The 12,003-nt window shown below is 46.1% G+C and overlaps 2 protein-coding genes across 2 annotated transcripts in view; one reads left to right on the top strand and one right to left on the bottom strand.

Annotated features, from left to right (window-relative positions):
- Positions 1-12,003, bottom strand: part of LOC149345332 (phospholipid-transporting ATPase ABCA3-like) — a 190,424-nt gene that overhangs the window by 108,100 nt on the left and 70,321 nt on the right. The window contains exon 5 of the mRNA XM_089547410.1: positions 8,629-8,817. Coding sequence (XP_089403536.1) covers positions 8,629-8,817 — 189 coding nt within the window. The remainder of the gene's footprint in view (positions 1-8,628; positions 8,818-12,003) is intronic.
- On the top strand, positions 331-4,223 carry LOC149345333 (uncharacterized). Its single transcript, XM_089542825.1, has 3 exons — positions 331-526; positions 631-1,103; positions 3,680-4,223. The coding sequence occupies exons 1-3, from the start codon at positions 331-333 to the stop codon at positions 3,947-3,949; spliced, it is 939 nt and encodes a 312-aa protein (XP_089398951.1). The 3' UTR covers positions 3,950-4,223.

Consider the following 12,003-nt stretch of genomic DNA (forward strand, 5'->3'; position numbering starts at 1 on the left):
ACCCGGTTATGTGTAGTCGTTATTATCCGGGACAATATTCAAACGAGTGTAAGCAATGTAAGGCCAAAGCGGATCTCAACCATATTCTCTGGAAATGCCCTTTTGCCCCCCTGGAGGGACAAAAAATAAAGTCACTTGAACAATGGGAGGCTCTCCTACTCAGCTCCGATCCGCAGACTCAAACAAAAGTCGTCCAACTGGCCGAAGACGCCGCCAGGAGCCAAGACCTTCTGGCCGTCGTTTAGGCGGGGGGCCTATATGCCCTTCAGACTGTTGGCAATAAACGTTTTACAATCCAATCCAATCCAAATCTATTCCACCCTGCGTTCGATGGTAAAGAAATGCAACTACGGCTCTTCCAGCGTCGAAGACAGGCTGGTTCGTGAACGCTTCGTTGTTGGCCTGTTCGATAGTAAGCTTTCGGAACAACCTTGCCGAACGCCGGATTTGATTCTCGAGAAGGCGCTTTTACATGCCCGCTTGTATGAGGACGCGCAGAAGGAAAGCAAGGAACGAGCGCACAACGGTACTTTGCCTGTGCATGTGGACGCCACCGCGCGTCGCAAATCCATTCCGAGAGACGCTCGTCGAAACGCTTCGGAAAAACCCTGCAACTTCTGCGACGTGAAGCTCACACACGTGATAATTGCCCTGCGCGGAACGCTGCATGCAGATTCTGCAAAAAGAAGGATCATTTTGAGAGCGTCTGCGTCTCCAAGCAACGCTCATCCGCAAGACACTCGCACTCCGTTTCTGTGCATCCTATCAAGAAGGAGAAGACGGAGAACGCCAAGTTCGTGTGTGTCAAGGTCAACGGACTTCCTCTTGAATTTAAAGTGGACTCTGGTGCAGAAGTGACTGTGGTTCCCGCCACTTTTCCAGGCATTCCGTCGCGGCTGGACGCGCCGGAGGGTCGCCTCACCGGGCCAGACAACCGGCAGTTGAGGGTTGCTGGTCAATTTCTAGCTACCCTCGAATGGAAAGGTCGCACATCGCAGCAGAGAGTCTACGTCCTGCCATCGCAGTCGACGCCACTTCTGGGTTATCCAGCCATCACAGCTCTTGGAGTTGTTCATTTCGTCGATGCGCTGGCACGTTCGCAAGTAAGTCAGGCTCCTCCTTCTCATTCTCCTCGTCAGTTGCCGACGCAGGATATTTTTGAAGGCTTAGGGACTTTTGGTGCGGAGTACACTATCCGACTAAACCCGAACGCTGTACCTTTTGCTCTGAGCGTCCCACGTAGGATTCCCATGCCCCTCCTAACGTGGTTAAAGATGAACTTGACTCACTTGAAAGACTGGGAGTTATTAGGCGTATCGACAAGCCAACGGCATGGTGTGCAGGCTTGGTAGTAGTTCCTAAAGTTTCAGGTGGATACCGCCTCTGTGTGGATCTGACCAAACTTAACAAGGAAGTTCTCAGGGAAAGGCACGTTTTACCTACGGTTGAATGGGTCCTAGGACAATTAGGTGATGCCAAAGTTTTCTCAAAGCTGGACGCCACTGCTGGATTTCATCAAATCCGTCTTTCAGAAGATTGTCAGGAGTTCACAACATTCATCACGCCTTTTGGTCGTTACTGCTACTGTCGTTTACCGTTTGGAATAACATCTGCTCCGGAATTCTTTCAAAGGGAAATGGCTAGAATCTTGGAAGGCCAATCTAACGTTGTTAATATGATTGATGACATTCTGGTTTTTGAGAAAGATAAAGAGGAACACGACCAGAAGTTATCTGAAGTTCTGGATCGTCTAAGCAAAGCAGATGTAAAGCTTAACAAAAACAAATGTTGTTTTGGCCAACGGCAAATAGAATTTCTAGGCGTAGTTGTGAGTGAAAATGGTATTTCTCCGAGTCCTGACAAGCTTGAAGCTATCCGTTCTTTACCAACTCCGAAATATGTTCATAGTGTTCGCCGGTTTCTTGGTATGATGAATCATATTGGTAGCTTCCTTCCAAATCTGTCTCAGGCTACAGCACCGATTAGAGAACTCCTAAATAAGCATAGCGACTGGTACTGGGGTCCTATGCAAGAGTTAGCTTTCAACAAGGTAAAGTTAATGCTCACGTCTTCACTGTGTGTAGCTAAGTATCATCCAAGCTACAATACAACTTTGTCATGTGATGCCAGCTCTTTTGGCATTGGCACAGTTCTTTTGCAAGAACAGCCCACTGGTGAGCTACGTCCTGTAGCATTTGCGTCTCGTGCTCTGTCAGAGGCAGAAAAACTCTACAGCCAGACCGAAAAAGAGGCTCTAGCAGTGACATGGGCAATTTACCGGTTTGACCAGTTCATTCGTGGTATCTCATTTATTGTGGAAACGGATCATCAGCTTCTAGTAACTCTTCTAGGGAAATCAGATCTTGACATGATGCCACCTAGGATTCAGAGGTTCCGTATCAAACTGATGCGATATCAGTTCCGAGTTGTTTATGTGCCTGGCAAGCAGCTTGCTACTGCAGACACGCTGTCTCGCACTCCAGTAGCTCCACCTCCCCAACAAGGGGATATGGTCGAAAAATTCTTACAGCTGCATATTTCAGCAATCACTGAGACTCGTCTAATCAGTCCTGATGATGTTCGCAGCCATCAACAGCAGGATGGAGAATGTACCCTTTTAACTCAATACTGTACTCAGGGTTGGCCGCATAAGGAAAGGCTTCCACAATATATGAAAAAGTATTGGGAGTATAGAGGTGATTTGTCCCTCATAGATAATATTCTCTTTAAGGACCATAGACTTGTCATCCCTGCTTCTCTCCAAAAGGTGACATTAGAACTTCTCCACGAGGGTCACCAGGGTATCAATAGAACACGTCAACGGGCGCAAGAAGCTGTTTGGTGATTTCGCATGTCTCAACAGATCCGTGACAAGGTACTCATGTGCCGACAATGTGCTTCAACACGAATCCCTCGTCAGGAGCCACTTATGGTTACAAAAACTCCTTTGATGCCATGGGAGGAGGTTGGCATAGATTTGTTCAAGCACAGAGGTCATGATTATCTGTTGGTAGTCGACTATTACTCGAGATATCCAGATGTCATTCACCTGAAGAATACAACTTCTGTTGATGTTATAAATGCCATCAAAAGCATCTTTGCTCGATTCGGCATACCCAAGCTAGTAAGAAGCGACAATAGACCTCAGTTCTCTTCAAAGCTCTTTTCCTCCTTTGCGGGTCAGTATGGTTTCGAACATAGAACGTCAAGCCATAATTACCCGCAATCGAACGGTGAAGTTGAGCGAATGGTTCGCACCATCAAAGACATCTTCACCAAGTCTTCAGATCCATTTCTGGGATTGTTGGCCTATCGTAATACTCCGGGTGTCACTGGTTACAACCCAGCGCAGCTATTGTTAGGTAGAAGATTGAGAACAAGGTTGCCAATGGCTAAGTGCCAGTTGAGACTCAAATGGCCGTCATCTACGCCTTCCGACTCCAGGGATCGGCAGGCTCGCCAGCTTCAGAAGAAGCATTACGACAAAAGGCATGCAGCCAGTCGTCCGAGAGATCTCGAAGCTGGGGATCGTGTTTGGGTCCGAGATGTAAAAACTCCTGCGGTGGTACTTAGTCCAGCAGCCCGACCACGCTGCTATGTGGTGGAGACTACGACTAAGATTCTAGTCCGCAACAGGATTCATTTGATGCCTTTTGTCAATGACATTTCTGTTCCGCAGTCGACAGAGCTTGTGTGGAATGAGAACGGGCACTCGACCTTGCCTACTCAAACTCAAGCAGCATCAGAGGAGTCCTCGGGCACAAGCACTGAACCTCAGTGTTCAAGCACGCTGTCGTCTCCGACAAGTGCACTTGACAGCAGCCCTGTTTCTACACCACCTCGAGGGTTGCACGGTCCCTCACCTCATCGTGAGATGCTTCAGTCTTCGCCAGAAGCTGGACGCTCTCCCCTCTTCGTCACCACCTGGGCGCACTACACCGACGTGTGAGGACACCTCGCAGACTGAACCTGTGAACCTGTGTGACTGAACCTCGCAGACTGTGTGTGACAGTCAGCTGTGTCGTGTGCGTGATGGGGGTCAATGTGTCGGGAAGGGGAGATGTAGAGGGCGCTGGTGCAGCCCTATAAACAGAGACGCTGGCGACAATAAAGGGTGTTTGGCTTCCGGTCTTGAGAGCGTTCACTGCTGCGGCTCCGTCCGCTAGCATGAGTCCAGGCTAGGCCTAGTAGCCGGCCCAACTCTGCAACCCTGCTATCTCGGCGATCTCTACAGGTACCGCCTGCGTAAAACCGGAGCTGCGTGGCGACGTCTTCAGTCACAAATCACAACCACAGGATTCATCACAAGGGCCGCCCTTCGCCCCAACATGGAGGGAGAGGAATTCATCGTATATCATCAACACCAAGAGAAGTAATATCCTGAATTCTCCCCAGCCGACCCCGTCAATATGATTCGTGCGATACGGACGACTGGAAGTATGAACATTTTCTCTGGGGACCAAACATTTTCATATCATTCACGCCTCGTTAATATGAGAATTAACTGTCGGGAATAAGGAAGGGGCAAAAATGCATGGAACCCAATTGGGCCCAGGTATTTTTGTCGCGTTTCTATAGACAGCAGTGAGAACAAACCTCGACTTACTGACTATATATTTCTTTTCCTCCCTTGTGAGTGCAGGAAAGAAGCGAACGGCCACGTGAAAACGCAATTGGTTGTACATTAGCATCTTTTGTCGTTTCCCGCCTTGTATTGCAATTTTGCCTTTTCTCTTAATGTATGAACGGTTGTCAACAATTCGCTCTCTACACCTCCTGCCCCGTTGAGGACCGACTAAGTACAGACATGTACTAGCGCTGCGTAGGGTGAGCAAAATTGTGGATGGAGATCCACCATCATGGCTCTCGTGAACCACTAGGAAATCCTGCTGCACCACATTATTCAAAAGATACCCACACAACTTTTTTCTAATTTTTTGTTCACCGCCGGCCAGTATGCACAGAAGCACACCTTAATAATGAGGTGTATTAAAGCATTTTTGACAGTATTTGCTATAACATACGGCTAGCTTTAGATACAGTTTTGCTCGCGATCCAAAGTGTCCAGCAAGCCACGAGTGTAAATAATTTTGATGCCTTCGTTTGCAGAGGTCGCACCCGGCGACCAGTTCCGACAGGGTGCGTGAGAAAGAATGAAGAGACGCTCGTGGGCCTTATTCTAGACAGTTTAACAAATGATCATGAATGTTGGAAGCCTATATCTAAGAGTGGTAAGATCATCCACCTGCCTTTAAAAGGACGGCATTCCCAACAGCTGTAGAAATTCGTTGAGGGCCGCCGCAGCGGTTCAGTGGTTATGGTGCTCAGCTACTGACGCGAAAGACGCGGGTTCGATCCCGGCCGCGGCGGATGAATTTCTTTGGAGGCGAAATTCCAGAGGCCCGTGTACTGTGCGATGTCAGTGCACGTTAAAGAACCCTAGGTAGTCAAAATTCCTGGAACCTTTCACTATGCCATCCCTCATAGTCTGAGTCGCTTTGAGACGTTAAACCCCAATAATCCAAGAAATCCGTAGAGAGAGAAAGAGGTGTTCCGACAAAAATCATCAACCCCCATCATGTGGACACACCGCAGCGAGTAGGCACCCTAGCATTGATGAGGGCACAACGCTGACAGGTTACAGTATCCATCTGGAAGCACGCTACATACAGAAGCAGCAAGGCCGCCAAGTTGAATCTCATCAAACCGATTCCCGGAGAGGTCAGTGGACTATCAGAACCGTTCAAGGCATAAGGAGCTTCTTAAAACCTATGGAGCACTATTTGCTACCCAATTCTTTTATTGTGCCGTACTTTTGTGTACAACCAGAAGAGATAACTTAATCAGACTTCTTATGATTTATCAACGAATAATTCTAAATACTGCAAATATCGACCCTATAGCGACTACAATAAATTTATTTATTATTTATTTATTTATTCAATAAACCCCTAAAGGCCCTCAATCGAGGGTATTACATAGGGGGAGCAATGACACGCAACGCAAAATAAGAATGAGCAAGCACCAAGGTGCAAAACATAAATACAAAAAGCACATGTAGAAAACGAAACAAGAAACAAACAAAAACCTGTAGTATACATTGTAATTTACACGAAAAAAGAACAGATAGCGTTTTAGAGGCAATAACAATCGCAGGAACAAAACAAAATAATAAAACAGCTCAATGCAGCAAGTGGTACAATCAATTAGTAAAGCTAAACAGACATTTGGGTTAGAAGGTCGTGAAACTTGTTAAGATCCCTTTCAGAAGCGATGTGTGATGGTAGATTATTCCAGTCGACTATAGTACGTGGTACGAAAGAGTTAGCAAAAGAAGAAGTGTGGCATGATATGCGTTTAACTTTCAGCGGGTGGTCGCGACGTGGAAAAAAAGATTCAGGTGATTGAAAAAAATCGTTATGGAGCAGAACATGATGGTAAAGTTTATGGAAAAGGGTCAAGCGTGATAGTTTGCGGCGATGTGATAACGTATCATGTTCGGCGCGAGCCTTTAGTGCGGTGACGCTAGTATGACGAGAATAATCAGAAAAGATGAATCTAACGGCACGGTTTTGCAAAGATTCCAAGTCATCTATAAGGTATGCTTGATCCGGGTCCCAGATGGCCGACGCATATTCGATTTTAGGCCGTATTAAGGTAACGTATGCTAGTTTTTTTAGGTGAAAAGGCGCTTGTTTAAGGTTACGTTTTAGAACACCCAGAGAGCGGTTAGCAGCTGCATGAATATGGCTAATATGGTAATTCCATGTTAAATTGGACTGAAGGTGTAGTCCCAAATACATGTAGGAAGTATAAAGTTCAACCGGGTTATTAAGGAGAGTGTAAGATGTCGGGATGCGGCAAGACTTGCGAGTGAAAGAGACAAGTTTAGTTTTAGAGGAATTAAGGGTCATTAACCAAGAACACCAGTTACTAATGGAATCTAAATCAGTTTGCAAAGATTGGCGGTCAGAGTCGTTAGAAATGCTACGGTATATAACACAGTCATCAGCGAATAATCTGATTTTGGATGATACGCTGGCGGGTAAGTCATTTATGAAGATTAGAAAAAGTAAAGGTCCCAAAACGCTTCCCTGGGGAACCCCGGACGAAACGGGTGAGGAGGACGAAAGATGATTATTGACAGAAATGAACTGAGATCGGCAGGCAACAAAAGCTTTAACCCAGGCAATAACATCGGAATGAATGTTCAAGTGGGTTAGTTTGAGCAAAAGTCTGTGATGGGGGACCCGGCGGCCTTAGAGAAGTCAAGGAATAGCGCATCGACTTGTTTGCCTGCATCGACTGATGAAAAGAGGTCGTGAGTGAAGCCGGAAAGTTGAGTGTCACATGAAAAACCCCTTCGAAATCCATGCTGATATTTGAATATGATGTTGTGGTGCTCAAGATAGCTGATAATATTAGTGTAAACAACATGTTCCATTAGCTTAGTTATGGAGCTAGTTAAGGATATTGGACGATAGTTGAGGGGATTAGAGTGGTCACCAGATTTGAATATGGGTATTACTTTAGCTACGCGCCAATCGCTAGGAATCGATCCAGATGATAATGACTGAGAAAAGAGTGATGACAATACTGGATAAATGCTCTCAGAAATGTTTTTCAGAATTTTGTTGTTAAAGCCCAGCGGATCAGAGCTAGAAGTTAGTTTAACATTATTCAGGAGGGTTTTAATTCCTTCGTCATTAATAACTATTTGGGGCATAGAAACCTCAAGAAATCGATCTAGGCTTTTATATTATTTGAAATAGTCTCTGCATGCCACATTCATGAATTGCGCTCACTAAATATATTCCATCTTTCCTCGCCTGCAGTTACCAACCACAAAAACCCATTGGCTGATTCACAGCATAAAAGCACATTCTCCAATAGAAATCTGGACATACATATTCCCTGGACAGCATATTCTGGACAGCATATTCCCAATAGAAATCTGGACGTATCTGAATTCCATGTTTGCGTACATTTTACAAACGCCAATATTTGGCTCATAATCTTTCAGTATTACTGAAAAAATTCATACACACTGCAGGCTTGAATCGAAGAGAGCACATGTCTTTGTTTTCTGAACTCTAATAAGCATTATGTTGTGTCGTCTGTGTTTACACATTACTATATTTTTGGTCCAATTATATTTTTTTTGGATTGCCCAAAGTAAATTCATCTTCTGAACTGTCTGTCAACTTATTATTTGCTGCTTATTATTTATTGGTGCCATATCAAGTGCCTATACCTTCTATTCGACGGCCACCACTGTCATGTACTGTTCTCTTGGGCCTCAGTCAAGCTGCTTGAGCAGCTTTTAGCCCAGGAGACCAACCAGCCTGCTTTATTAAAAAAAAAATCTATTTCTTCGGCCCGAAGAAGAGCCAACACATAAGAACGCAAGCGCTTGTCCGTGCCACTCTCTTGTGTTCTTGTGTGTTGGCGCTTCTGCGGTCCGCATCAGGCGGCAAATAGAAGTTCTGCCACACCTCGTACCAGTGCGGCGCTGAGAAAGACTACGAACCCTGTCCGGTGTTACGGTTTCGGAAGTGAATGGTGCGTTGGACACGCACTGTACTAGCGTCACAAGTTTTCTCTGTAAAGAGCGGCGCGATCTCTCACCCTCGTAGTCGTCAAAGACGCCCAGTGTCCGGAGTATGGTGCTTCCTGCAAGTTGCGGATACATGGCTTGCGCTAACTTGCTCCATCGGCTCTGGAACAGAAGCCGACTGAGCGCGCCAGAGCTCTGTGACATCACAGACGCAGGAATGATGAATCCCCACACTACTCCACCGAGAATGGCCCGGGTGCCTGTAAATAAAACAAAAAAAACGCTGCCTGAATTGCTCAGGTTTCTGGAGATGTAACGCCGCCTCAAGTATTTACTCACACGGTAACCGCACTTTCTCCCCAAAAATCGCTGATAGTTTGGAAGGTGCGTTCATTTCGCGGGGTAAAATACCCAGATAAAAATTCAGGGGGCACTTTGTCTAAAGTGGGTAGAGGCGGAAGCGATTTCCGCACCACCTTCGCTGTTTGTGGCACTGGTGGCGTCACATATAATTGAGTACTAATTACTAAGTGATGACAAATCACTACTTAATGGTTAATTACTGATTAATGCCTGAATACTAATTAACTGCTAATTAACGACGCTTAAGCTTCGTCTTTAGGAGTGGAACGCGACAGCGCGTTGTAGCGCTGCCAGGGAGTCCACGGAACGCCACCACCCGTTCGGCGCGATACCTTGCCCTTTGAACGCAACGCTTTTTGAGGAAAGGAAATGGCGCAGTAATTCTCTGTCATCTCGGTGGACACCTGAACCGCACCGTAGAGGGAGGGAGGAAGTGGGAGTGAAAGTAGATAGATAAAGAGGAGCCGTAATGAAGAAAATGAAAATTGTATTTGAGGAAAGTAAATTACGCAGTAACTGTCTCACAAAATTCAGGGGGCACTTTTTTGACCTAAAGTGTGGTCACTGATGTGTGGTTAAGATGTTAAGCTTCGCCCCTAAGAGTGGAACGCGACAGCGTCTTGCAACGCTGCCAAGGAGTCCATAGAACGCCATCGCCCATTCGGTTCTACGCCTCGCTCGTCGGTAAATTGGTTTTTGAGGAAAGGAAATGTATCTGTCTCTCATTTGTCGGTGGACACCTAAACGTCGCCGGAAGGGAATGGAGGAGGATGAGAGTGAGAGAAGACACCGTATTCACTAGACGCGCGTTTGTTCATTCCAAACCATCGAGCTGGCATGGCGGAGCTGGCATGGCGGAGACAGGCAATAAAGAAAAAAAAAAGAAAGCTGGCATGGCGGAGTGGATAGCATGCTCGTCTCTCACGCCGAAGACCGGGGTTCGATTCCTGAGCTCGACCAATTTCTTAATCGGTTTTATTTATTTATATTACCTGACTAGTAAAGCTAATTAGGCTAATTGGGTAATTAAGCAATTAACTAAGCTCAGTCCCACTTACTTGGAGCATCACTATACGATCCCTTCAATTGGTTGCATGGTTTTCAATCAATCAATCATTCATTTTATTTCCTTAGAAAAGGAGGAGTACGGGACTACAAAGTTTCTACAAAAACACCTTAACTTGTTGACTCCGGATAACCCGTTTTTAATTCGGAACTCCAATCAGGTAATAGACTTCCTTTCGAGACAAGAAAAAACCTGTAATGCGTTTTATGCCTTTTCCGTTGACGTAGTAGACCTTTTTTACTCTATACCACAGACACAACTCTGCACAGCTGTCAGAGAGCGAATTGAAGCGCTGGGTGTGACTGTCTTCCAAAATTCATCTGGAATTTCAGTACATAATTTTTTAGAATTGCTTAGCTTTTACCTTTCTTCTACACTTGTTGAATTTGGCAATGCTTCTTACTTGCAGAAGCAAGGCGTATGTATTGGTTCGCGTATTGCACCGGTTTTAAGCGACTTGTTTCTAGCGTCTGTTGACAAAGAAATTTTTTCGCGTCTGGACAAGACTTTTGTTGCAAAAATTTTTAGATATCTTGATGATTATCTCGTTGCTTTAAAACGTGTGACGCCTGATGGAAGAGACGACATTGTGCAGAGTGTTTTTAGTGTTTTCCAAGAATGTGGTAAGGGTCTGAGTTTTACTCGTGAGGTTCCTGATGAGGGTTACTTACGTTGCCTTGACCTCGGCATTAGCTTTAGTAGTAGCTCACTATGCTAGACATACTTCCCTCGTTCAAAAAAGCCTGTTCTTAGCTATAATTCGGCCCATTCGAGAACCGTAAAAAGAGGGATAGCACTGAACTGCCTAAAAGCAGCTCTTCAGAAGTCTTGTGAACACAAAGTGATCGTGAGTGTTGAGCAGCAGGTCCTCCGTCTGCGTAGCGCTGGCTTCCCTGATAGCATACTCCCGTCCGTCGCTGAGAGCCTTATTAAAGAGCTCCGACAGGGACGCAAGATAGCAGGCTGCTGCAATGACGGCCCGGGGGGACGTCCGGTGCCTGTGCCCTACATGGACAACTTGTCCCATCGCCTCAAAAAGGCCGCGGGACAGTGCGGCATCCCTGTCGTTTCGACAGCCCCACAAAAGCTGTCTAGGATGTGCCGAATGGTCAACAATGCTTACCAGGCAAAAACCTGCGCAACAAAACACGCCACGCGGTTTGTGAACTGCACCATCGGTGTAGTGTATCTTATCCCACTGACCTGTGGTAAATGTTATATTGGCCAAACAGGCCAGTGCCTGAACGAAAGGCTACGAAAGGCTACGAAAACACCGGACTACAGTCGCAGCTCTGATGGCGGGGGGCCGTTTGGCCGCACATTGCCGCAAATGCATAGTAAAAACAACAGGCGGTAATGAAGAAAAATGCGTTCCGCTCTTTAGCCACACGAGAGTGCTGAGGCGGTTTCATAAGAAGGGTGATAGGGAGATATTTGAAGCATTTTGCATTGATAAGGCAGGGGACAAGTGCGTGAGCACACCCTCAGTAGCCCTCACGAAAAAAGAGATAATCCATTTGTCAAAAAACTTGCGCGTCAATTTGGTTTAAATGTTTACTCTTTTTTATCACAACCTGCTTCGTGATAAAGAGGAGGGGGCGGGGGTACAATCACCTGAGCATGCGCCGAATAGAAGTGTAAAAATCTGTTATGTGTGCATTAAAACGTCAGTTGAAGTCTAGCGTGCTGTCCCGTCGGTTCCTTTTGTCGCTGTCCTTGTGCTTTCCACGCTAGTCGCAATGTCGCAGTCACTAACGAAATCACACCAACTAGCCCAACTGTCTTCCATGATCATACTCCTTTCATCAAAATGCCCGAACACAGGAGGGGACTGCAAGCGGTGCTTCAACTCTTTGAAAGCTTCCACTTGCGGCGTTTCCCATTTAAAAGTCACGTCAGCTTTGGTAAGTTTGGTCAAAGGTTCAGCGATGCGCGAAAATTCTTGACCAATTGCCGGTAAAAAGCGCACAATCCAAGGAATCTGCGTATAGCTTTATTGTCATTAGGCTGTGGAAAC

This window comes from Amblyomma mixtum, chromosome 5 (genome assembly GCF_055824585.1).
Source record: "Amblyomma mixtum isolate Tamu chromosome 5, ASM5582458v1, whole genome shotgun sequence".
Classification (NCBI taxonomy): domain Eukaryota; kingdom Metazoa; phylum Arthropoda; class Arachnida; order Ixodida; family Ixodidae; genus Amblyomma; species Amblyomma mixtum.

Bases quoted from the DNA above. Each gene is read 5' to 3' on its own strand.
- LOC149345333 (XM_089542825.1), top strand. From the start codon at position 331: ATGGTAAAGAAATGCAACTACGGCTCTTCCAGCGTCGAAGACAGGCTG. The intron at 527-630 runs GTACTTTGCCTG...TGCGACGTGAAG, and splicing joins CAAGGAACGAGCGCACAACG to CTCACACACGTGATAATTGC. The intron at 1,104-3,679 runs GTAAGTCAGGCT...TCTGTTCCGCAG, and splicing joins ATGCGCTGGCACGTTCGCAA to TCGACAGAGCTTGTGTGGAA.